This window comes from Crotalus tigris, unplaced genomic scaffold, assembly GCF_016545835.1.
Source record: "Crotalus tigris isolate CLP2741 ecotype Arizona unplaced genomic scaffold, ASM1654583v1 scf7180000024385.1074895, whole genome shotgun sequence".
Classification (NCBI taxonomy): Eukaryota; Metazoa; Chordata; class Lepidosauria; order Squamata; family Viperidae; genus Crotalus; species Crotalus tigris.
In genome coordinates, this window is record NW_024100555.1 from 880,850 (window position 1) to 906,748 (window position 25,899).

At 38.4% G+C, this 25,899-nt stretch overlaps 1 protein-coding gene across 4 annotated transcripts in view; it reads left to right on the forward strand.

The window, feature by feature from the left end:
* The first annotated feature begins 1,112 nt into the window (after positions 1-1,112).
* AK4 (adenylate kinase 4) overlaps positions 1,113-25,899 on the forward strand; it is a 28,021-nt gene continuing 3,234 nt past the window's right edge. The window contains exons 1-5 of one of the 4 annotated variants that reach the window (XM_039328956.1): positions 1,113-1,481; positions 2,161-2,315; positions 18,988-19,107; positions 23,429-23,601; positions 25,127-25,245. In XM_039328956.1, the coding sequence (XP_039184890.1) occupies positions 2,171-2,315; positions 18,988-19,107; positions 23,429-23,601; positions 25,127-25,245 (557 nt within the window). In that variant the 5' untranslated portion in view covers positions 1,113-1,481; positions 2,161-2,170. Of the gene's footprint in view, positions 1,482-1,560; positions 1,714-1,892; positions 2,018-2,160; positions 2,316-18,987; positions 19,108-23,428; positions 23,602-25,126; positions 25,246-25,899 lie in introns of those variants that run through there. The other 3 variants (XM_039328955.1, XM_039328957.1, XM_039328954.1) reach the window with 3 other exon arrangements.

Genomic DNA, 25,899 nt, shown 5'->3' on the forward strand with positions numbered 1-25,899 from the left:
GCAAAAATTTGGTGTGGGGGTTAAGGTACTGGCCTAGAACCCAGGAGACTGAGTTCTAGTTCCATTTCAGGCATGAAAGTCAGGTAGATTGGGGTCCCCAACCCCCAGTCTGTGGACCAGTACCGGGCCGCAGCATGCCAGCAACCAGGCTGCACAAACAAGCAAAGCCCCATCCATGGGATGCAGGCAGCACACAAAACCACGCCTCCTCCAGTCCACGGAAAAACCTCTCTCCACAGAACCGGTCCCTCGTGCCCTCTTGGAGACCTCTAAGGTAGATGACTTTGGGCCAGTTGGGGTTGTTACTGTGAGGAAAATAGGAGGAAAAGGTATGTATGCTTGCTGCCTTGAGTTACTTATAAAATAATAAAGGTGGGTTACACAATCAATCTAAATCGTATTTTCAGAGACAAAGATGGAGGTTGGCCATTAAAAGTTTCTTCACCTTCCCTAGCACGCACCTATATTTTTGTACTTTTGGAAACTTTGGAAATCACCTCATTAGAAAAAACAAACAGGTTTAAACATGCTTCTAAAGAAACACGCTTCCACCCATCATCCTGGACATCATTCTCATTAAACATCACTTCTTTCGATTTCCTTGCCAGTAATGTATATTTCAGAGACTTTACCAAAAAAAGAAACGATGAAGGAAAAAAAAATAGTTATTTGAGGAAGAACTTTGCAGGGTTAAGGATTTTTTTAAAAAATAACAATGCTTTTTTTTTTAAAAAAAATACAAAGCTCACGACCGATTCAATTCTGTCTGGCTAATCCCCTCCCTTTCCCACATACGCATCTCCTCCAATATTTGCAACATTATAAAACAGCAGCACCTATTCTATATACCGCCCCCCTCCCCTTATGGCCCAACTACACCTACATTCCAGCCTCTCTCTCTCTCTCCATCCAGTCCTATGGCAAGGTGAATGGAAAAGGGTGGATCGCAATTCAGATTGTAGGCTTCTGGAACTGGTAGTCGAACTAAGTGGCAAGGGTTATTGAAAACCGCCCGACAAAGTGCCGTTCAGGACTACAGAACCCAAGACACCTTGCTTTAGAGGGGGCGGAGTTCGCTTGCTGTTGACTCCAACTGGTGGGATCTCCTCCCTCCTTATGATATACTGAGGCGTCTGTTGCTGCTGCGTGCAATTGGGCAGAGTAATTGGGAACAGTTTGTCTTTGCGGAGACTCTCTCTTTCTCTCACTTCTCTTAAAGGCGCAGGCGGAACTGTGAAGTGTTGCTTTTCTATTTGATTCAACGAAGATTGCGAATATGTGAAACAATCTGTCGACTATTTTAAAAACGCCATTTTGCGGACTTATTTTTGCCCCCCCCCCCCTCTTAGGATTTGTGCGTTTGCTTTCTGTTGCTCAGAGAAGGGGTGAGTTAGTTGTTTCGTCTGCTTAACAGAAGAGCTCTTTCAATCGGGGCGTGTGCATTTGCGGAGGGCCGATTTGAGTAAACGAGATGGCAATCGGTAATTAAAAGTTTGCACGGGAGCCGTAAATCAGATCATCTGGGTTCGGAGGGGCTTAAGAGCCCGGTGCTTGTAACTTGAGCGTTTCTTCAGCCCGGAGAAAGTTTTCATGCGTCTTCCAGGCAACCCAGTCCGATCGTTAAGAGGCGTTTTTGGAAAACTTCCTCACGTGCAACGCCAGAGAAAGTGCCCGGCGTCCCTTCTTCCCAAACTTTGCAACGTTTTCTACACGGTTCTTCGCCTTTCCACAGGCGCGCGTCTTGCTGGGCTGGGGGAAAGGGTCAGGAAGTGACAAACCACCATTCAGCCATCCGCGCTCCCGCCGCTGAGTGGCAGGCATTCCTCTTCGGCGTCCAGGGGTGACGGGGAGGTGTGGGGTGGCGAGTTAGAAAATTTAGCTTCATCAACGCCGTCGAAATAATGTTCTCACTAACAACTCACCGCGGGCTCAGATCCTGGTTTCTTCTATGCCAGACTTCCAGTGACTTTAAGACCTGCCGGTGGTTTTACGGGTCTCTGGCTTGGAAGAAGGGGAAGTTAGGGAAACTGATTTTCTTGGGGGGGGGGGGGAATCCCTGCTCTTCTCCTCGCCGTCGGCACGGGTACGGGTTTCCATCTTCCTTTCGCAGGTTTTGAATCGGCATCCCGGCGCTTGACTCTGACTCTTTTTCCTCGGTAGATTGATTGCAATGGCTTCCAAGCTTCTGCGAGCCGTTGTCTTGGGTCCCCCGGGATCCGGCAAAGGGACCGTGTGCGAGAGGATCGCCAAGAGCTTTGGTCTCAAGCATCTTTCCAGTGGGCAGTTTTTGCGGGAGAACATCGTGGCGAACAGTGGTAAGTAAGTGGGTGGGAGAGGACGGGCCTCCTCGGCATTTTGTATTCCAGTACGTGCCTCCTTGCATGCAGGCAAACGGGGGAATCTCGGGCAGATCAGACCCAGCAGTAGATGGAATCTGCATTGACTTCTAAAAAAGTGTGCGTGAGTCTGTAGCACTTGGAAGGGGTAAACGGATTGGCATGTTATTTTTGGGATGTGGAGAAGGTATTTGCTGTTTTATAGAGTTTTGAGCCTGCTGTTTTGCAGTCTGTGCTTTGAGTATTGGCAAATTAGGACTCTGACAAATATACTAGTCAGGCACGATATAAAGATAAAAATGATATTCTGAGGACTTGCAAAGAGGAATGGAATAACTCCATTTTTAAATGCTTTGATCCGAAGCGCCTGCATTACAGCAGAGTAGAATCAGTTGTATTGTGTGTTATATATCCCATACTTCATAGAGAAGCATTGATTCATGCAATGCAGTAATATGCTAACACAATATGTACACTTGACTGGTTTCACTCTTTTAAATAACTTTTTAAGTATCTCCAGAAAGCTTAAGTTTTTGGATTGTTAGAATTAGCTACAATCCTTCACCCATTTTTCTGAAAGAGAGCTCCACTGAACTTAATGGGGCTTAGTACAGTACTATATACATACATGTAAGATTGTGCTCTAACTTCATGAACTTTTTTTGAAAATAGTTCTATATGTGTATTTCTGAAAGTAACTTAGAAATATGGAAGAAATAATCCAGTAGTTACTTCACTTATCTTGGCATTGGGCATTTAGTATTTCTAATAACTATATGTTAGAACTATAGGTAGTTCTTGTTTCGCCATGGTCTCATTTAACAACTGTTGATAAAGTAACTTTATAGCCAGTCTTTCTGTTTATAATCTTTGCAGGTCTATAAAGTAAAGGAACGTTGAAGTAGGATTTTATAATTCAGGCTGTCAAAGTTGTCGGATTTGTTTGTGCTCTTCTTTGAAATTAATTTGGATTTATGTAACGCTGTAACATTAGCCCATACCACAAGCAAATACATGGTGAAAGAGTTCTTTGGAATCTGGAGTCTTACTTGGCTTTTGCATTTCATGTTAGAAGTTGTGTTCCAGAAAATAGGTGGACAGGGGAAACACTGCATTGGATTAAATTAGAAACAAATTGATTTAATATAGTTAACATGATTAGCCTCTGTGCAATGAATCATTTTCCTTTCCTTGTGTTACAAATAATTATGATTGTGCATTTTAGAACTGCCTTAGGACTTCATGCAACCCTTGGTTTGCAGCTTGGGCAACCAGATTTAATTTAGTTTGTAAGAAGCTATTTTGACTTTTTTTTTTTCCTTTTGGAAAGCTATGGAATTATCTAGAATTATATACAGTGATGGTGATGTGTATTTCTAAAACTGTGCTTTGTACCCAAACCTTTGTTAGGCTTGCAACTGCTGTCATTTTGACTGTCTATAGAGTGCAATATTCTTGTCTCCTGAAATTACCATCAATTTTATTTGTTCATGTTACTGAACGTACAAATGATAAATTAAGCATTAGTGGTTCCCATTTGATTAACCAATATTATGCTAAAAGTAGAGGGAAGACTGTACTTGGAAAAATGTAATTGATAAGTAGAAGGGTGTATGGTTCCTGAAGTATGAATTTATTAGTATGAAGATCTATCTCAACTACTGTCATACATCTTGCATTTAGATTTCAAAAACAAGATCATATGTGGTTGCTGCTGCTGTTACTTTTTGCTGCCACTAATTCAGCAAATTAGTTTTCAGGACTTGGTAGTATTCAAGATCTCTCTGTCTCTTAACGCAGAGAAGATAGTGGATCTTTCTAGCCCTTTAGAATAAATCCATAACTTCTAATACACTTTGCTATGTTTCCAAATCTTGCTAGAGTTGCAGGTCAAATTGTTGCATCATAAGTCCTTGAAACACACCTACTGCAGAAAGGATATGACCGAGTTATATATCCATTCTTCTTTAGGAATTTCCTAGTGTTATTTTACAGGGCTGCCCTTGAGCAACTTTTCAACCTAGTTTCTCATGCCATAATATCTTATTTATACTTTCTATGAATTTATTAAAATATATATTTTGAGGATCGGGACAATGCATTTGACTACAAATAATCCTGTGGCAATTAAGTGAAGTTTGGTTGTTCACTGTGGGCTGGAAATGGGAAATAAATGTCGGTTTCTGGCAAAATCGTTGGAAATTGTGGTCATGTGACCATGCGGTGCTGTAAATGTGGGCCAGTTGCCAAGCGTTCAAAATGCAGTCATGTGATTGCAGGGGGGTAACATTGAACTTTGAAACTGGAGGGGGGAGTAGCTTTATGGTTGAATGGTGGCTAAGCGACCAGTCACCTACTGCTACCATTTTCTTAACTAAATCTTTATTGGTTAGTATCCAGTCTAGAAGAGCCAACCGGCTTGGACAGAGAGTGATAGTGGTACTGTTTAATTAGGTACAGTGCCAGCTGTTTTGAAGTAAGCTGGAATAAAAAAAAACACATGTCTTGCTGGCCTTTGAATGTCCAGCTGCCTTAAGTAAGACTAAGTAGGGATAAAATAAAGTATCAACATTGGCATTTAGTAATAAAAATATGTTATTATTATTGCTAGCAAAAACAAAAAAAATATTTTTATTTTATTTTTGGTGCCTTTGAATAACTCTGACAACTACACAGACAAGTCCGTGCATTTTTCTTGGCAAGGTTTTTCAGAAGAGGTTTGCTATTGCCTTTTTCCTAGAGCTGGAAGGAAGTGACTGGCCCCAAATCCCCCAGCTGGCTTTGTGCCTAAGGCAGGACTCAGATTCATGATGTATCAGTCCCTAGCCAATGTGTTCAATCACTACAGCAAACGGCCTGTTTTTCTCTCAAAGTTCTGTACATTATGTTTTTCTACACAAGGGGAATTGTATCTGTTTCAATGTTACACTGATTTTCTTTGCTAATTGTGCAAGGAAGTGAATTTAATTCATTATTTCACCTGAAAGACAAGTACTAGCTAGGACTGGGAGAACTGTTTTGGACTTTCCTAATTAAAGTAGCCCCCTTCCCCCAAAAAAGGGTTTCTCAAGGAACTGAAAAAAAATAAGCTGCTTCATATTAACTTTGATGTGTCAACTTCTCAAAACAGTGGTGTCTTTTTAAAAGGTTTGTGTGAGCAGGCTACTTTAATAAATAGTAGAGAGATGCTTGTTCCTGTGAGTTCTGAAGCACTTCTGAATCCTATCAGAAGCTTAGGTAGCCTTCCTAGTACAATAAGATATTTTGGAAATGTCAGATAAAAGCATTGTATGATCCAGAAAACTTGGATGATCAAGAATAATTGAAGAGATTCTTATTGTGCATGGTCAATTTGTGACCTGCTTGAAAATGGAAAAAACCACAATTGGCTGGTTTTGCAAGTTTGTGTAGATTTCTCTCATCTCTTTCTCTCTTGGTATATACAAATTATTGTAAAAGAGCAAATGTCACTGTAACTAAAAGATAAAAATCTCTTTGTGTGTATCTGCGCGCGCGCAAATGATTTGATTTTTATCTTTTGATTGCAGTGACATTTGCTCTTTTACAATAATTCCAAGCTTAACCTTGATTTCTTGTATATGCATATGGACATACGTACATTATAAATTTCTGTACTAAAGACTTCCCCTATAAACACAATAATAAATTAAAATGGAATATATCTCAGCATCAGTGTAATTTAATACCCAAGGTATTTGCAAACTTGGAAGACTGCTTAAATCAATTTGAGCTACTGCTCAATTAGTGAACTCTTCTATACATAATTCTGTCTCTCATTTCTCCATTTTCATTCCCCTCCTTTTTTTCAGCAATGGCTATGTGTATCTATACTCTAAGATTATAGTCTGTACAACAAGGCTGTGCAGCAAGGCTATGATACACAAAAGTTGATGCTAGAATAAATGTACCGCTCTTGCTACAAAAGGTAAATATGGCTTTTTTTTTTTAAAGGAACTACTATTTAAATATGGTGGTTTGTATTTTGTGTTGCTGACACTTAGCATCACTACAACTATCACCACTGTTGTCTTCTGGTTCTAGTCTACTACCACGATATCTGGTTGACTGGCCAGCATCTATCTGTATCTTGATCTGGAAGTCCCACAGGATGTTAGCCATTATTTTTCATGACCTTTTGTGAAATCTTCTATCTGGCCTTGGGACGGTAGTGTATAGCCCTGTCTAAGCCATTTACAGAGTCAGCATATTGCCCCCAACAACTTGGGTCCTCATTTTACCGACCTTGGAAGGATGGAAGGCTGAGTCAACTCTGAGCTGGTGAGACTCAAATTGCCAAACTGCTGGCAGTCAGCAGTAGTAGCTTGCAATACTGCATTTTAACCACTGCGCCACCACAGCTCATGTTGTTCCTGTACATACAGTAGTGTTAGGTTCTTGGGTTGTGCCATTCAGTTTATGCTATTCCTGCCTGCACCTTACACCCTGCCACTATGCATTGGACTGTCTGAACCTTGGGACTTATCTACTTTGGTAGACTACTGCATCTATGGATTTGATGTTTAGTGCCTATTCTTTTACTCAGTGCCTGATCAATGCCTCAGTGCTGTTTTTTAGTCCAGCCCTTTTCAGCCATTGGTAGGATTTCCCAGTGTCTGCCACCTCAGCTATCTGTCGATGGTATGTCCCATCCAGGGTTTTATCTTGTCATGGCACTTCCTTTGCTTAATCTTCCTTCCATTTCTTCTTCCATCTCAGGCATTCTCAGTAGCTCATCTTTGGGTTCCATCTGGCTGATGTAGTCCTTGATGTCCTAGGTTTCATCGAGGATGGTGGCTTTGACACTCACCAGAACTTACCTACCTTTGTTCTGGCTGGTATACAGTCTCTGGTTATTGAACTTGGGATGGAAACATCCATGCATTATGAAGATTTCCTGGGTCTTCACATTGGTAGCTTCCATGTCCTCCTTTGGACAGCTCACTATACCAATATCTGATACTTGGGAGAGTTTACATATTGATAACATAGTTCTTCTTCTTTCCATTGAGCTGGCTCTTCAGGACTTGTTTTAACCTTTGGTGGTTCTTTGATGTTGCTATCTTCCTTCCCTCTTCATTAGGGTTCCCATATGACAGTGGGATACCAAGGTAATTGTAGCTAGTCTGTATGTCTGCTATAAGGCCCACTGGTAGTTCCACCCAATAGTCTTAATTACCTTCCCTCTCTATACTATCATCTGACCACATGCTCTAGTCCAAATGAAATCCCAATGTTCTCACTGTTGATCTATGTCAATGGATCAGCGAGTCAATGTCTCGTTCACTCTTAACGTACAGCTTAATGCAATCTATGTAGAGGAGGTGACTGATGGTAATTTTTTTCCTGGTCTGTGACCGTAATAAAAAAAATGGTAGATTTAGTCTTCAATTTATGTGTATGTGTTTAAATTCTCATTTAGTTATGGTTAGGAAACAAATTTGAAATTGTAAGATCTAAAATTACAATTATAAAATATTTTCTTTTAGCACCATCAGAACACATTACTGGAAAACATCATCAAGAAACTTTATTGTGATTTCTGGTATGATTGGTTGGTTTTGATAGTTGAGCTATAACATTCTTAGTGCATTATTTACTTTGGCTGGTGTGAAATTAACTATAGCAGATGTCCATATATGCTTATTAATGTACAAGCTTGTTAAATCAGTAGCTTGCCGTTGTTTTTTTTTTTTCCCAAGGAAAATAAAATGTTTTACCTTGGAAGTTTTTGGACTAGGTCACAATGGAGAGAAAACTGTATTTTATATTTAAGACAAAAAACTAGGATTGCTACAATGTTTTTAACTTTATTCTAAAATAATAGTTGTCTGAAATGCTGTTTTACTCATCGTAGGAAAGACATAATTGTTATTGTGTACTTTGTACATTCTTATATATTCTATATACGAACCTGCCATATTATTACCTTTTGGGCAAGCAGTTTTAATGCAAAGCACAGAAAAAGTCATAAAAAGAAATAAAAAAAACCAGGATAAATGGCAAAAAAGGAAATTAAGTAAATCTACTAAGTTCACTATTTTTGTGTGTGCATTTTTATTCATATGCCATAGATCAGGGGTGTTAAACTGCCGGCCCACGGGCCGGTTGCATCACGTGGAGGCCGTGCCCACCTCAGCTCTGGCAATCTGAAAAAAGTCACGATATGTTGCGACACATCACGTGACGTGGCAAGTTTGACACCCATGCCATAGATCAGAGGTTCTCAACCTTGGCAACTTTAAGACTTGTGGACTTCAACTCCCAGAATTCCTCAGCCAGCAAAGCTGGCTGAGGAATTCTGGGAATTGAAGTCCACAAGTCTTAAAGTTGCCAAGGTTGAGAACCCCTGCCATAGATGTATGTAAAGCAGTCCAACCACGGTGACTTTAAGATGGGTGGACTTCAACTCCCAGAATTCCCCAGAGGTTGAGAAAAACTGCTCTGCATACACCTGTGACACTCTGTATCATCATTCTTTCTATACAGCTTACATATTCCCTTTTTTATATATGTAGTACCCAATCAGTTTGTTGGATTCATGTGTGTGTGTTAATCTACCCTTAATACTTTTTCATTAAGGACTCATACTTTTATTTTTTTGTAGTCATTTTACTTTCAGTTGAATTTCTTTCACTTCTTCCTCTTTTCTTGTTTGTTTTCCTCCAGTTTTGCTTTTGATAGTCTGACTCAAGCCAAAGAAACCTTCCTTGACCCTTGAATTCTTCACTAAGCCCTTCAGTTTTTACTGTAAACAATACAATCAAGCATGTTTTTAGATTTACGTTAATTCCTTTGCCATGGCTATGCATGAAATAGACTTATTGTTCGACCATACATTAAACAAACAGAACTGTTACTAAGCAGATACTCATCAGTCGTTTTGATTTATTCTTGGACCTGATTGCTGCTTTGTATTCACCTAGTTTGCTCCCAGCGATCCATTTATGTCACCTGACATAGCTTTTTTTCCTTGATCCCATTTGTACAAAACGTTTTTCTAAGAATTTATAATTTTTTTCTTTCATTATTACCATTCACTAGAATGAAATATGCATTTGCCACCAAACAACGCCTATTTTCTTAGGCCCACAGGAACTATGAAAATTTTATGCACAAACTCTTGAATGAACTGAACAACTACTTTTAGTTAGTCCATGACCAGGTTGAGATATATATGCTGTGTTCTAATCCCAATCTGAAAATGGGTGTAAGTTTGAAACATGGCTGTTCTGGATAGAAGTATTCTGAATATCCTGCCTGGCTGAGGAATTCTGGGAGTTGAAGTCCACAAGTCATAAAAGGGCCAAGTTTGAAGACCCCTGTCTTATTCCAACCACAAAGTTGCTTTTATCCAAAAGTCTTCAGGATGTATGTAAAGTTTATTTCCTATAGAAGTAGGACTGATACTGTAATCTAATAGGTGATGACTGAGTGCTTTGAAGTGAATAATCAAATGTGTATATAAACTCTCAAGGGCTTTGTAATAAAATATCAAAAATAATTACAATGATGTATTTTAATAAGGAAGCAATACTTGATCTCAGTGAGCAGATCATAGCTATTTCCCAGACTTAAGTCTGTAGGTATATACAGTATACAAATATATGTACGGTATATCCTATTTTAAAACAAGCTTGCAACATACATTGTTGTGAAAAAATCTGCATGTACCAAGTGTTATTATAGGCCATTTGCAGTTGTTTGTTGCATAACTATTTTGCTTACTATTTCTAGTGAACTGAATCAAGCTTTGTAGGAAGATTACAAAGAAGGGCATGAATTGCTGTAAGAAACAGCTAATGTCATGTGTGCAGATATGTGGATTTATTTTAATTTTTTTAAAAAATTTTCTATAGTTCTTCAGTGACAGAATATACACACTCTCACTCTTGGCCTGATTTTAATGACACTCCTATTTATTTAATCTATGACTAACCCTTCTGCTATTCATTTGGCTACCAGTTTTCCTGATATATCATTTTCTATATAAACATTGTAATTTAGAGTGATCTGAACTGATCTTTTTAGAGCTTATTGATAGGATTGTTGCTTTTTTTTCTAATTTCTTTCCCCTCCATATATCCCAACAAGTATTAAAATAAGTATTCCAAATAACAAAAATAGGATTTTCAGAGTTGTTTTTTTTTTGACTTCTGCCTTTTGATTGTTACTAACATTAATGATTTGTGGTTTTTCTTCACTTGATTGTTGTGGTTACTGCTTTCAAAGGACTTTGCCTTATGTTCTCAAGTGACTTCTTTTTTAAAGGGAATCATCCTACAAGACTTATCAATATGCAGTTAACACACATCTCACTTTTAGTGTGGTTCACACAACATGGTAGGTTATAATGTGCTTGCTTGGTTTACTATGTTGTGTTGAGTCAGCATGTTAGGTAAACCAAAGCAAGCTGTGTTTAAACAAACTAGTGATTAATACAAGAATCTAATTGTATTAGTCTTAAATTTGGGGTTTACTCTTTATTGTTCAAAGAGTAACTAAAATGGGTTTCTGAGCCATTCAGAACAATAATATTTTATAATAAATGAGAATGCAGCCATAAAACAGTCATTGAAGATGTAGATTAAGGATCAGAAGCTCTGGGTCAGAATGAAGAGCAATTCCTGTTAGATAGGTTTTGTTTAATATGTTGATTTGGAGAATGTTCATGATTTCTTCTTTGTATTTTGTAATATTTTATTCTATTCTAATTGTAAGCTGTCCAGAGGCATTAGAAGTTAGGCGGCCTATAAATTGTATAAATAAAACTAAGCTAATAATTAAATGTACAGATAGATAAATATGTTAAGGCACCTTCTCCATGAAAATTGCAAGGGAAGTATGAATATGTGTGTGGGTATGTGTGTATGTGTGTGTATATTCACACTTCTATATAGTAGAATTTAAGTCTAAAAGCCTTCATAGATTTAATACACCTCAGCTTTTGAGCAAAGGGCCTTTGGAAAAAGCCATAATTGGAAACTTTTTAAAACAGGCAGTTTTGCATAGGACTAAGTGGCCTTGAGATTTATCTAGGCCTCAAGCCATTTAAAGATTTGAAAGGAAGGATTGAATTAAAAACCATAGGCAACCTTTTCAGGCTTCCAAAACAAAAGAGAGAGGTGAACGAATCAGCTTCATTTACAGTTGCAGCTCTGGCTGCTCCCTTTTTGTATGAGTTGAAGGTTCGAATTCTTTTCCAAAAGTAGCTCCATGTATGATACATCGTAGAAATCCCATAGGAAGTTCGATTGGCTCTGGTTAACCGAGCTAGACTATCCCTGCCAGGTTTAAGCTGCAGTTACTCAGCCAGTTGTAACTGGGAAGAGTGGGATTCGTGGCAGGGATTCTACTTGGATGTCTGATGTTAAAAATGAACCCAGAAGGAGTGTTGAACTGAAACCTAATTGTGTGTGCTTGTGTATTGAAAACAAAACCCCAACCATGCTTAAAGGCTACATGTTAAGCATGCTGGTTAAACTTTGAAAACAGGCCACAGCCCAGGGTCTCTCGAGCTGTCTCAAGCTCCCTTCATTTCAGTAAGAAGGAGACAGTTTTTAACAGGGGGCCTATAATGGAAACCTAGAATAATTGTTTTCCCAAAGAATTAAGGTGCTAAAAGAGGAATAAATAGAACTTACTCATAAAGGAGAGTGTTGAACTAAAGTGAATATGCAATTGTTTCTTTCACAGAATATTTAATGACCAGAAACTATATTCTGCTCCTTGGTGTCAGAAATAATCCTGTCCTTCGGGACTTTGCCCAGATTTCATTTCCTTCCTCTATAGAGTTAATCTCTAGCCCGCTGTCCATCTGTGTCTTTTCTTGACCTCACAGGAACAAAACCATCTCCCACATTCTTTTCTTCATCATTAACTGTGAATTCATTAAGCTTTCTAGTTGACAAATCTTTGTCATCTCCCTATTTAATATTAACCCAGATTTTTCACTTTCCATTTTACTTTACTAATGAGCTTTCTTCTGAATCTTTCAGCCAACAAATTGCCACTACTTTCTCATCTCAGATTGTAAGAATTTCATCCTCCAGTTTTGATTCATGTGCTTTGTCCCCCTCAGATCCATTATATTGCATTTACATTTTATTATTTATACACACACACACACACACACACACACACACACACACACACACACATGTATTGTAAATATGTAGAAATGATGATGTATTATAATTTATTCACTGATTAAGTGAATAAGCTGATATGGGGATAATTCTCATCCTTCATTCTTCTGAACCACTTTCTCCAAACTGAGTTCTTGCAGTAGGTCCTTGTTCATTATAAAGGTTTCTCAGAAGATTGACCCACTTAACAATTGTTCAAAATTACAGTGGTCCTGGAACTAGTGCTTTACAGCCTGTAAAGTACTTCTCGCCATCATAAAATGTTGTGCCTTCGTGATTTCAGGAGCATGGCAACTGGTTCACTTTTATGGTTGGAGGTGGCATCCTTTGTTACATGACCGTGATTTGTGATGTTTTTTGTCAGTTTCTGGGGAAAAAAAACTCCTTCAGCAGAATGGGTTCACACTTACGACCATGATATTTGCTTAATGACCACTACACAATCTGGTCATGGGGTGCCTCAAATTATGACCATAACTATTTATTATTAGAAATCTGGTTCCAATTGCAATCATAAGTTGATGACTACCTGTATATCCGTTATGTTTATCTATATTCTATGTTCTCCAGGTAAAATTGCCTGGTCACACTGATTCTCTTTTAATTTTCTAAATTGAAAATTTGTACATTTCACACATACATTACAATCTGTTCTGCAATCTCCTGATTGGGTTGTGTTTCGGTATCTTTTTTTTCCAATAAAAAATCTGTTTTCCTTTTTTGTGTGTTTGTGATGCTGTGCATCTAGTGATGTCCATAAGTTACTTGAAACAGCTGTTGGCAATAAACCAACAGTTCTCCTTGCAAAATGTATTTTCTGCAGATTATACTGACCGGAGTTGCTTTTTGTAAGATGGGTGATGATATACATGTGATCAATAAATATTATGTTTATCCACTTGTATATTATTATTGCTGTAAAGCATATTAAATCTTTTCTTGGAAATCAAAGTTTAGTTTAGCTGCAAATATACTCAGTAATTCATTTTTCTTGCCTATATGCTAAAAAAGGTAGACTTGGTAGGAGATAAGATGTTGTCCTAAAAGTTTCCCTTTCATCAAAGGATTTTCCCCCCATCAAATTAACATGTAAAAAGAATTATGTGAGTTTCTTGCTCATAGGTTGTCTATGAGCAGGAAAGGACTTGCTAAAACATTCTGGATGGATAATTTAATAACTTTCTATTCAAAGCTTATATGTATAATTTGTAATGTGTAACTTGAAAACTGATGGATCCCGAGTGGAATGTTTCTTTTTCCAATGTTTGGTTCTGTAATGTATTATTCTATTTTAATTGTCTTATTGCCAGTATATACTGTAAATAAATAATCTAATCCATGACTAATATGAATGCTGTTTTAGGGTAAGGGTTATTTTATTTGAGGATTTTAGATATTATGTGGAACCCAGGTTTACAATAAAATAAGAATATATTTAATTACTCTAGTTTCTCAAGGTTAGAGCTGTCTGTTTTGGAAGATTTGATTGTCCAAACTGCTAGAAGAAATGATGCATTGATTTTCTGATAAATTGCCCCTTTTGAAATATTAATATTAAATGGGCCAAAAAATCCCATAAAAACTGCAGTTCCAGGAACCACCATGTAGTTCCAATATGATGCAAGTAATGTAGCATTTGCATTTTAAAGAAGAAATAGCTGATAAACAATGTAAAATACATTTCAAATCTTTGGCACATATGTCAGTTTATCTCTCTCCCTACTGCAGATGGAATTCTTTGTGGACTCCAAGGCTTCATTTTGCAAAATGTTCAACAATAGTTTCAAAATGGTTAAAAGCCTGTAAAGGTGATCTATGAGTACAATTGGGACCAGAGTTTGCTAAGCAAGGCGGTTGTTAAATGAATCACACCCAATTTCACATCCTTTTTTTGCCACCATTTTAAAGCAAATCACTGCAGTTGTTAAATAAATCATGCGGTTGTTAAACAAATCTGACATCCCCTGACTTTGCTTATCCAAAGCTAGCTCTGAATGCTGCAAATGGCAATCATGGGACTCCGGGATGCCGCAACCGTCATAAATATATGCTGGTTGCAAGAACCCGAATTTTGATCATATGGTCGTGACAATGCTGCAATAAGTGTAAGTGTGAGGCCCAGTTTGAGTCACCTTTTTCAGTGCTGTTGTAACTTCAAAGAGTAGCTAAATGAATGATTGTAAGTCAAGGACTACCTGTACAGCAGAATCTCTGCTGTACATCTATATTCAGTTAATCCTAGGACTCTCTGTTCTGATAGCTCAGTGGTCTCGAACCTATGGCACGGGTGCCAGAGGCGACACTCAGAGTCCTCTCCGTGGGCATGCGTGCTGCCGCTGCCAGCAGTTCATGCAGGTCCATTAGGCCACCACGGCGGCCCGAGGTGGGGCCAAGGTGCATCAGGTGCATGAGGGGAACAGGCTCCATGCGCAGGCCAAGGGCAAGATCTGCGAGGGGGCCAAGATGACTAGCAGTGACCTGCTCTCCAACCGCAAGCAAAAACAGATGGGACGGAGTAGGTGCGTCCAGCGGTCTGCATCATGTTTCTCCCCCCCTCCCCTACTCTGCCTGCTGCTGGAGGGCTGGCCTGGTATTGGCAGCATACTGTGGATCCCCAGAGTGCACCGGTTGAGGGGCCGGCAGACTGTGGCTAGTGACAAACACCATTGGCCCCCATGCGCTTGCTGGCCTCAGTGTGCAGGGGCTGATGGTGTCAGGCAGCAGCCGCCCCGGCCCCTGCCTCACCTTGCCTTGCCCTGCAGCAATGGCACCCCCACCCTGCCCCCTGCCTCACTCCATAGGATGAGCTTTCTGAGCCACCACCACACCCAGCAGAGACCTCCTGGATCTTCCCCAACCCTGCCCGGCACCCACAGGCTTCCCCACCATGAGCAACATCAAGGTGGCCACGCCCACCCTAGCCACGCCCACCCTGTCTGCTGTGACCACTGCAGTCACGCCCACCCAGTGGGCTATATCCAGTGGGCTATACCCCTCCCCCCTCAGGGCACCAGAATGTGATGTGGCCCTCGTACTTTGTGATAAATAAGTGGGTTTTGGGTTGCGGTTTGGGCACTCAGTCTCTAAAAGGTTCGCCATCACTGTGATAGCTGAAGAACTGGGGATAATATTGAAATAGTTGGGCAAGATTTGGTTTCCTTTTTTCTTAGGTTTGATTGGCGCTTCCTGCTTAATCTCTTCTCTGTGCCGCTCCTGCTAATTTTCTGGTTAGAAAAGGTCCAATTCTAAGATACCTTGTACAGGTGGTACTCTTTAAGCAAATACCTTGGATAGTAATTGATCCGCAGTTATGACAGTGGTGAAAAAGGAACTTTGCAGCCAATGTCTGCATTTACAACCTTTGTAGTCTCTCTCCCTCCCTCTTCCTGTGTGTGTGTGTGTGTGTGTGTGTGTGTGTGTGTGTTATATTTTCTCCAGCCAATAGGCATTGTCCTATTCCTGATCCTTTCCCCTCCCTCAACCCTTCACAGACTGGAGAGATTGCCTAAACAAACAAATCTCTTTTTGAGTTTTTTTTTCTGCAGCACTGCAAGTGCTAACTGCAAGTTAAGAGTCTTGGCTCTGTGACTTTAATGAGTTGATTAGAACCCTCCAAGCCTATTGGCAGCTGAGGGCAGCAGTTGACAAGATCCTAATCAGTTTCATAGTAAATAGTTTCTTTTGCCCCCTCATGTACCAGCCTGCTTAGGCAAGCAGCTGATAGTGTCACATTCTTTTCCATGTGTATCTCCAACTGTGTGTCTTGTAATCCTGTCTTTTCCAGTGAAAACAAATACAAACAATTCTCTTCTTGCTAATTATCTTAGCACTAGGGTGAGGATTCTAAAGGGCAGTGAGGGAAAAAACAAGATTTGCCCTTTTAGCTATCTTCTGCCTGCCTCAAGTTCAGAAACCTTCCTAGCTGTTTGGGTTCATTCAGATGGTTGGGATAGTATACTTCTGATGCTGTAAAACATAGGGAAAGCTGAAGGAGAATTGTAAGCACAGTCATAGTCATGTGATTTTCTACTTAACAATCAGTTCAGTTAATGACCAAATTGCTGGTCATATGTGCTAGCAAAAAGTCTTTGAGTTGCACCCACATATAAAACAAACATTATATAGGTAGTCCTAGACTTACAACAGTTCATTTAGTGACCATTTGAAGTTACAACAGCACTAAAAAGTGACTTACGACCATTTTTCACAATTATGACTGCTACAGCATCCCCGTGGTTACATGGTCAAAACTCAGGCTCATATTTATGACAGTTGCAGTGCCCTGGTGACATGTGGTGGCCTTTTGGGAATTTTTGACAACCAATGTCAATCGGGAAGCCTGATGGGAACTGTTGACAACCAATGTCAATGGGGAAGCCTGATTCACTTAACAACCATGTTATTAACTGAACAACTGCAGTGATTCACTTAACGACTATGTTGAGAAAGGTTTTAATATGGGGCAAGACTCACAAATGTCTCATTTAACAACATAAATTTTGGACTCAGTAGTGGTCATAGGACTACCTGTACTTTCAATGCTTGAGATGCTTCCTCTTCTTGGCTTCTGGGGAAGGAATGGCTAACTGAAAATGGCTATGAGAAAAATGGAACTGACAACTGCAGGTGAATAAAGAGCCAGACAAGTAGACTGGCTTTTTGATAATTCCTCTCTGGACAAAGAGAGGACTTGAGATCACTCACAAGTGCTTCAGGCAGCTGCTCCTCATGAGGTGACTGCAAGACAGTTGTCTCTGGTGGATTTAGAACTTTGGGAGATGAGGGAGTAGCCATCTTGCTCCAACTGTGGTGTTGCCTTTGAAAGGGCACTAAGTTCACATATTTCACAATAATCACTTTACCTAATCACTTTCACAAACTGCTTATTAATTGCTTTTCAGCTATTAGGAATCTTTGGATCAACTGGGTGAATTTCCTTCTGTCCTTACTGAAAGTAATTTTAATTTCAAGTTTAAGAACTTAATTTGTTTTTGAATAAACAGCTAAATAGTGATTAAAACTTTGTTTTTAGAAAGTTACAAATGGACTAAGTGTCCAGAAATAAGATTTTGGAATTAATTAGAAAGAATCTTTTCTGTAGGAAAATGCTTTTATTTTGATTTTTTTAAAAACAAGATTTTAAAAATCGGATGATAGAAGAAACTAAAAAGATTACAATTAAAGGAAAAAAAAACACTCAAACATGACTTATAATTACAAAATGAAGCAAAATATTCTAACATTGGACATATTGAATATCTTTGAAGAGTGGTCCCAGAAGTTAATTTTAATAGTGCCTGACTCTGTAGATAGATTATGTCTAAAAGGTTATGTCTAAAAGGGGAACAAGTTCTACTTGACAAGATTGAGACTGCATTGAAAATGTATTTAAAAATGACTGCAAGAATGACATGGAAAAATGTTACACTGGACATACAAAATAAATCGGCTGATGTCTTAAATTTAATTAATTCTTAATTAATTAAAAAGAACATAGAAACAACAAAAAGAGTGACCTGGATAATTTTCTTGTATTAGATTTACAAAAGCTATTTGGTGAAACTTTGAAGAATTTTGTAGGAAGGGACAAAAAAATGAAAAGAAATCAACATTATTTGAAGGAAGTAAAAATCAAGATTATTAGCAAAAAAAGGGGAAATAAAGTTGGTTTATTTGATTAAGGCCAAATAGGTATATTATCTCTGGTGACCCTTGCTGGATTGCTTTGCTGACATCAGGTCCGAAATGAGGGAGATTTTACAGATTTTTTTTTAAATAGATAAGAGATGGGTTATGGGAAAAATAGATCATTTGTTGCATTTTAAGAGAAGGTAATAAGTTACTAAAATTGTTTACACTTGTGAAGAAGATGAAAATGGGAAATCACTTTTTTATATATGTTATTTTTCTTTACTATGTTTTAATTTTTTTGTTTCCTCTTTCTCTTTTTCCTTTTCTGCTCTTTTTACCATTTCTTTTAGTTTTTTTAAACTTTGTATGAGTTATTAGTGTTGTAATTATAATTCTTAATAACATTACCATATAAAAAAGATTTCTGTTTTTCCAGAATCCTCATTTCACAAAGGGGAAAACTTCCACTATGGACCCTTTCCCTAAAATAATTAAGTAAAAGTCCATGTTACTCATTTATTGGCAGTTACTATTAGGAGCTGGAATTTTGGTAATGAAAATTAGAGAAGCAATTAGTGTATTGGTTATTAATGCCAATACACAGTTTATCTAAATACCTAATCTGCGGCATCAAGTTTTCTAGAGGAAAAGAAGCAGTGATTGTTCAGAAGTAATTGCATAATCTTTCACATTTAGGTAATTTATTTCTCATTTCTGAACAAGCTGTTCTCTGACTACACTGGTATTATAGCAGAAGAAACAGACACACACAGAGAGAAACCCATTTAAATGCATAAGAAGCATTAGAAATACCTTGGTTAAATGCTCATAGGCTTTTTTCCACCCACAAACAGATATCGGTATATTGGCAAAGCAGCACCTTGAGAAAGGTCTTTTGGTACCAGATCATGTAATTACACGCGTAATGATGACAGAACTGGAGAAAATGCAAACTCAGCCTTGGTTACTGGATGGTAAGTGATTATCTTATTTTTATTTTTAAGGTTAAAACACCAAAAATCCTTTTTTCTGCAACAAATCCTTAAACATTTTAGTTAAATATATACTCTTATCATATAGTGCCAATAGTTGATACTGCGTTGTACCAGAATTAGACCGAACCAATATTTTTAGTAGCTGGTAATAAAATAGACAAATAAAAACATATTGAGAGCATCTAGGAACAGAAGATTCTTAGTTTGATTTTTGACAAATATTTATTCATCTGTTGCTGTAGATAATTATATACTTATAAATTCTGTTTTGAATATTTATTTGCCTCAATCAAATTGACTTTAAGAGGCATTTTACAATGCTGTGTAAAATAATAGAGCAAAAAGAGAATAATGCAATACAATCATAACCAAAAGATATCAAGCTCTTCTCTGTTTTTAGGACAGGTATTATAACAACATTCCTTTCTGAAATCTTTTTGGAAAAAAAAACATGTCTTTATCAGGTGTCTAAACACCAGAGAAGACACCAGTTGTGCCTCTTTGGATAAGCTATTCCATATCAATCCCCCTTCTCCAAAAATGCTTGTTTCCAAGTGCCTTCTCTGAAATTTCTGTTAGGTGGGGACCATCAACATGTCCTCTGTGATAGAATATATTGGATAGGGAGTTTTCATTTGGAATGTTGAGGTATGGTTTCTGTCCCATGCTTGGATCTCACCTGAACTGACGAGACTATGTAATCATCTCCTTCAAAGGTCGTTTGCAGTTGTCACCTCCAATCTTCTCCAACATCTTCCCCCAAAATGGAAGTTGTAATTGTGGTTGCAAAACACAACCTTTTGGCTTCTTCTTCTTTTAAATTAATTTAGTTAGATTTGTCTTCAACTTTTAGGAGTTTAAGGGAATGTATTTTTCTCTATTACAGTGACCCTTAATGAGATAGATTCAAAAAAAGTACCTAGCCCAAACTTACCCAGTGAGTTTCCAATCCTGAAGGTAGATTCCCTACTTCTAAACCAGTGGTTCTCCGACTAGATCCTGAGATCAAACATTATGATCTTGAGACCTACTTGTGGATGATGATTGAGGACTCCAAAGTGCTTTGGTTTATGTGGGCTGCATCTATTGATTTTTTACTCTATTATAAATTAAAGCTGAGAAATTTTTAAATATTTGATTTTCTGGACTCTCTAAAAGAGTCTCAGGGACACCCAATTGCCCCCAGACCATATTTTGAAAACCACTGTTCTGGATCTTAACCACTAAATCATGTTAGCTGTTTTCTCTTCCACCCAGAAGTGGTATATCAATATCTTGTTTATCCCCAATGCTTGGGAATGTGACTACCGTAAGCTGTCAGATTCCTTGATCTGCCTTCTGTAACATGAAACAGTGCGCCCTTCATGTGTTCCTAGAGCGTGACAAGCAGCAACTGGTAGGTGGGAGGAGGGAACAGAGCCAAGATACATTGCTTATAATGATATCATTTTATGTTGTCAACATTATTAGTGATAGCTCACTTTGGCTAATTTGCATCTTGAATTTTAAAAGGAGAAACCTCACCCATTTTCTTTTTAAAAAACAACAACACAGCTTTATTTGACTATAGATAATTTGAAGCTTCAACAAATTACTGTAGAGAAATTAGACAAACTTAATTGCAGAATCTTGATTCTGTCTTTATTTTAAAAAAATTCTTAAAAAAAATGGAATAAATTTATTTTTGAAGAGTAGTATTGGCCCATGTATAGAATAGAAGCTACTTTAAATAAAAAAACGTAAGTTGCTGTCTCAGGTTACCTAAACCAATTAAAAATGAGAGCTCCTGGTGTCTTAATGGGAAGATTCCTTCCATATATATTTAGACAAAGGGCGTAAGAGCCATTTGTTATGTAGAAAGAAAAGCTTCAAAGGCATATGAACCAGATTCTCTTTCGATTTAGTCAAATGAGCTGATGTAATGCTAATTCATTCTTAAACTGCAAGCCCTCATATCACTTAAAAATATTAATCAGAGGCTATCTGGTACTGTTAAAGCAGTGTTTCTCAACCTTGACAATTTTAAGGCATGTGGACTTCAACTCCCAGAATTCCACAGCCAGCATTGCTGGCTGTGGAATTCTGGGAGTTGAAGTCCACATGCCTTAAAATTGTCAAGGTTGAGAAACACTGTGTTAAAGAAATCTGTGCACTCTTTAACTAAGCCATGGGTAATAATGGCTTCAGGTCACGGTTTTGGGGAGATAGTTGATTTTTTTTCATATTGTGAAAGACAGTAGAAATGGCCATGTGAAGCCCAGGATAATTAATGGAAAATGGGGAGAATTGTAAGCAAGAGAGAGGTTTCTTTAGCTGCCCTAAAGAAATAATTTTAAAAATATTAGCTGAGATCTGGAAACAGTCAGGTATCCAAGTAAGAGTTGGTTCTCGAGTCAGTTTCAAACTAATATCAGCTGATGAAATGATGCTTCTATCCAAGTGGCTTATAACTGAGAGACAGCTCTGAGCCTGAATATGTTTTGTGCATGCTTATGGTTAATTAATAGTTACCTTTCCCCCTTTTTAAAAATTAGAATACAGATCTGGGGCACTTACTTATTTTATTTAAAGCATTTACATAGCCACCCATTTTCCAACCAACTCTGAGTAGCTCCCAATCATAAGTTAAAACAACATATAAAGTCAAATGAAAATTATAAATCTTAAGCAGATTGAAATAAAACGTTAAAAACAACGGTTGACTTGAAACACACTATCATCAGTGAAATACTGTAGCTGATGGAACAGGAAATGTTCCCATGTTGCCCTCTTGCTATATAATGAAACCAGTGTAGGTTTGAGGTCCTGGGAACCGATGTATATGGCTTGCAGCATTTTTGTGAAAGAAGGTGTTGTTCTCTTATGAATGACTTAGATTAATACATGATTTCCCTATATAGCAATTCACACTGTTTTAAGAAAAGGCATAAATGAGTCAAACGTGCTGGTGGAAAAAGAAAGCTGTGTGTATTTATAGGAGAAAAAGGAAAATATGTTTATTTTGTTTCATGTTTTCTTGCCATCTTGGTTCTTTCAATAGTTGCCTCCTTTATGCATAGGTAGACAAATGGGCCATTTTACACAGATAAGAAAAGGCAAAGCTTTTGGATGCATCCTCTAAAATATTTGGATGTTCTAGAACTCAAAGATGTCACTAAATTTAACTTAAAATATTAGCCAGTATAAGATTACAACCTTTGAATTTATGCAACACATTTGCTTGACTGAATGCAAACCGTAAGTTACTTTCGCCTTTTTCTGAAGAATAAAGAGCCTAATGCAATTGACTATTTTTAGGGAGGTGTCATTGTAAATAGTTAACTGCTTGGCCACTGTGATAAATTTGTAAAGCACATGTAGTCAGAATTGCTCAGATTGCACTGCAACATTCACCCTGGCTATTCCCTCCCTCCCCTCACCTGGTCCCCTTAGGCACTAAGCCTTAGATACTCGCCTTGTGAAGATTGAGATCCTTCGCTTTCTTGGCTGCTCCAGGCCTTCCATGGGTTCGCAGAAAATGGAGACCTAAAGTAATGCAAGATCATGTGATCTCACGGTACTTTAAGCCTCTGTTCTCTGCAACAGAGAACAGAACTAAAGCTGGGAGAGGCTTCCACGTGCCTCCAGAGGCCCGATCCGGGAATGGGAGGCTTTTTTGTGCTGCTGCCACGCGGAAAGGAGGCAAGGGGATGGTTCCGTGGACCTTCGGAGGTCCGTTCTGAGCCTCAGAGGCTTCCTAGAGTCCTCCGAGGCCCAGAACAGAGGATGGGGGGGGGCTTTTGCATGCCTCCAGAGGTCCGTTTTGGGCCTCTGAGGCATTCTCCAGGCCTCTGAGGCCCAGAAGGGAGGCCATGGGCAGCAGCCACATGCTTCCGGAGGTCCATTCTGGGCCTCGGAGGTCTCCCTCTGCTCTTGCCAGGAGCAGAGAAAGAAACAGGCTGGAGAAGAAACAGATCTTCACAAGTTAAGTGACTCAGCACAGCAGGATTGGGCAGGGGAGCAATTGTGAGGATCTCAGGGGAGGGAGTATGAGATACCTCAGTGCGGAGGGCTTGGGTATTCTGAAGCAGATGGCCTGTTCCATCACTAGCCCCCCCCCCGTGGCCTTCCCCACCCTGAGATACCTCATGTTCACTTAACGAGTTGCACATTCCCCCACATTTTAAATTTGCAGTTCGTTCAGTACATTTGTAATTTGAGGAGTACCTATACTAATTTAAGGCTATTAAATATTGGGTTTTTGTTAACATTCTGAGCTCATTCTGCAATTTATTATTTTTACTTCACTTTTTCCATTTAGGTTTTCCAAGGACATTGGGTCAAGCTGAGGCACTTGACAGGATATGTGAACTGGATCTAGTGATAAGTTTGAATATTCCATTTGAGACTCTTAAAGACCGACTTAGTGCTCGTTGGATTCACCCAGCAAGTGGCAGAGTATATAATATGGAATTCAATCCACCTCAAATCCATGTAAGATAATGAACTATGATTTGATAAGAGGAAGGGTAGGCAGTCAGATAATTCAGTATCCTATGCCTTGTATTTTCTAGATAGGCTTACACTGACAGGTTTACATGTTTAGATTACATAAATGAAAGAGGAACAAAAACAGTGGGAATCTCAACTGGGGGAGGGAGGCAGGGCAGGGGGAATAAGTAGGGCCAGCTGAATGTCCAGCTCTCTCTAGAAATGATTTTGAAATACAGGTAGTCCTTTATTTAATGACTGTTCTGTTTAGCAACCATTTGAAGTTAGCAAGGTACTTAAAAATAATTTCATGACAGGCCCACACACTTATGACCATCATAGCATCCCTCACGTGACCGTGATTTGGGCGCTTATCAAGCAGTATGCATTTATAATTGTCACAGCATCCCATAGTCACATGGTTGCCATTTTTTATGCTTCAGATCTGGCAACTGATAAGCAGTGTTAATGGACTGGCCAGCAATACTATAAAATCACAAGTTGTGGTCACACGATGTCTTAATGTCCATGGATGATTTGTTTAATGATCACTGATGTCTCATGTAACCCATGTTATTTAGTGATGGAGTTGCCAGTAAGTTAAGCAAGGACGATCTGTACTACTTAATGATTATCTGGCAATATGCTGCTGACTTCTATTAAACAAACAAACAGCCTTTGATCAAAGGCCCTTAGATCACAAGAGACACAGATCATCCTAGTAATGGGAAAGAGACCTCAGACTTCAGCAGCAGTTTAGGGGGAGTACTGACTGCCACAGCCTGCTGATGGGTTAACAGAATTTATCAGTGCACCCACGGATGGTTAGCTCCTAAAGACTGCCTTATGTGACTACACTGTTGATTTCAGCGGACTGCTCCAGAACTGTCTTTACCCAAATCACACAAGTCAGCTAAATATTAACTCTAACATTGGAAGGGGTTTGTATCTTTGTATATATTTTCTAAACAGCTTGCACTGGGTAGAGTTAAAAAGAGATTCCACAATTTACATTCTAGAACAGTGGTTCTCAACCTGTGGGTCGGGACCCCATTTGGGGTCGAACGACCATTTCACGGGGGTCGCCATACAAGGCTGTCTGCCATGTTTTCCCCCTTTTCTTAGGCCACGCCCCTGGCATCCGGTGATGTATAAGTGGTTGGGGGTCACCACAACATGGGAAACTGTATTATGGGGTCGCGGCGTTAGAAAGGTTGAGAACCACTGTTCTAGAATATCTCTATACATGTCATCCCCATAGACTCAAGTGTAGAAAAAGGGTAAAATTTCAGTCAGAAATATAGGGAATTGTGACCTTCAGATTTGGGGAGATGAGCTATTAATCTTATTGCAGCCTAGTGAATGGTGCAAATTAGGAAGTGTGTCTTTTTTGTCTCTCGAGAGGTAAAGACCAGTGGGAACAAACTAAGACTGTTCGGCAATGGAAAGAAATAGAAATTTTTCAACTGACAGGCATTTAAAACTTACAGTTTCCCATACAGTGTAATTCATACCATATTTTAAACAGGGTATTGATGACATTACTGGTGAACCATTAATCCAACGGGAAGATGATAAACCTGAAGCTGTTGCTGCTAGACTAAGAAAATACAAAGATGCTGCAAAGCCTGTAATGGAATTGTACAAGTGAGTTGGAATCCAAACAACATACAATTTTTTTTAAAATAATACAAGAAAAGACATGGAGTGTGTCAATAGATTTTTATTTTTTTAAATAATATTTTATTAAAATTTAAAGATACAGAAATAAAAAACTAATATAAGCTAAGAAACACATAGAAGTAAAATTAAAAGTTCAGAAAGAATAGTTTTTGTTAGAAAAATAAATAGTACCGTCCCCAATTAAAGAAGAAAAAGGAAAAAAGATATATAAAAATGATTTCTCCCTTAAGAATAATCTCTATGTTTCTCTCTGCTGTGGACATACTTCAAATATATATATATAAGAAAGCAATAGTTGGTATGGTTTATTAGTGTCTGCATTAATTGCAAAATATGACAATCTAGATAGGTTTTAAAAAATACTTTGTATTGCAATATACAAATTATTTTTTATGTTTAAAACTAGATAGGTTTTAAAAAATACTTTGTATTGCAATATACAAATTATTTTTTATGTTTAAAACTAGATAGGTTTTAAAAAATACTTTGTATTGCAATATACAAATTATTTTTTATGTTTAAAACTAGATCACGGGATACAGTACAAATAATTTTGGATAACAGAAACTTTACTGAATAATATTTTCCCTTCATTCTGTTATTCTACATCAATTGACA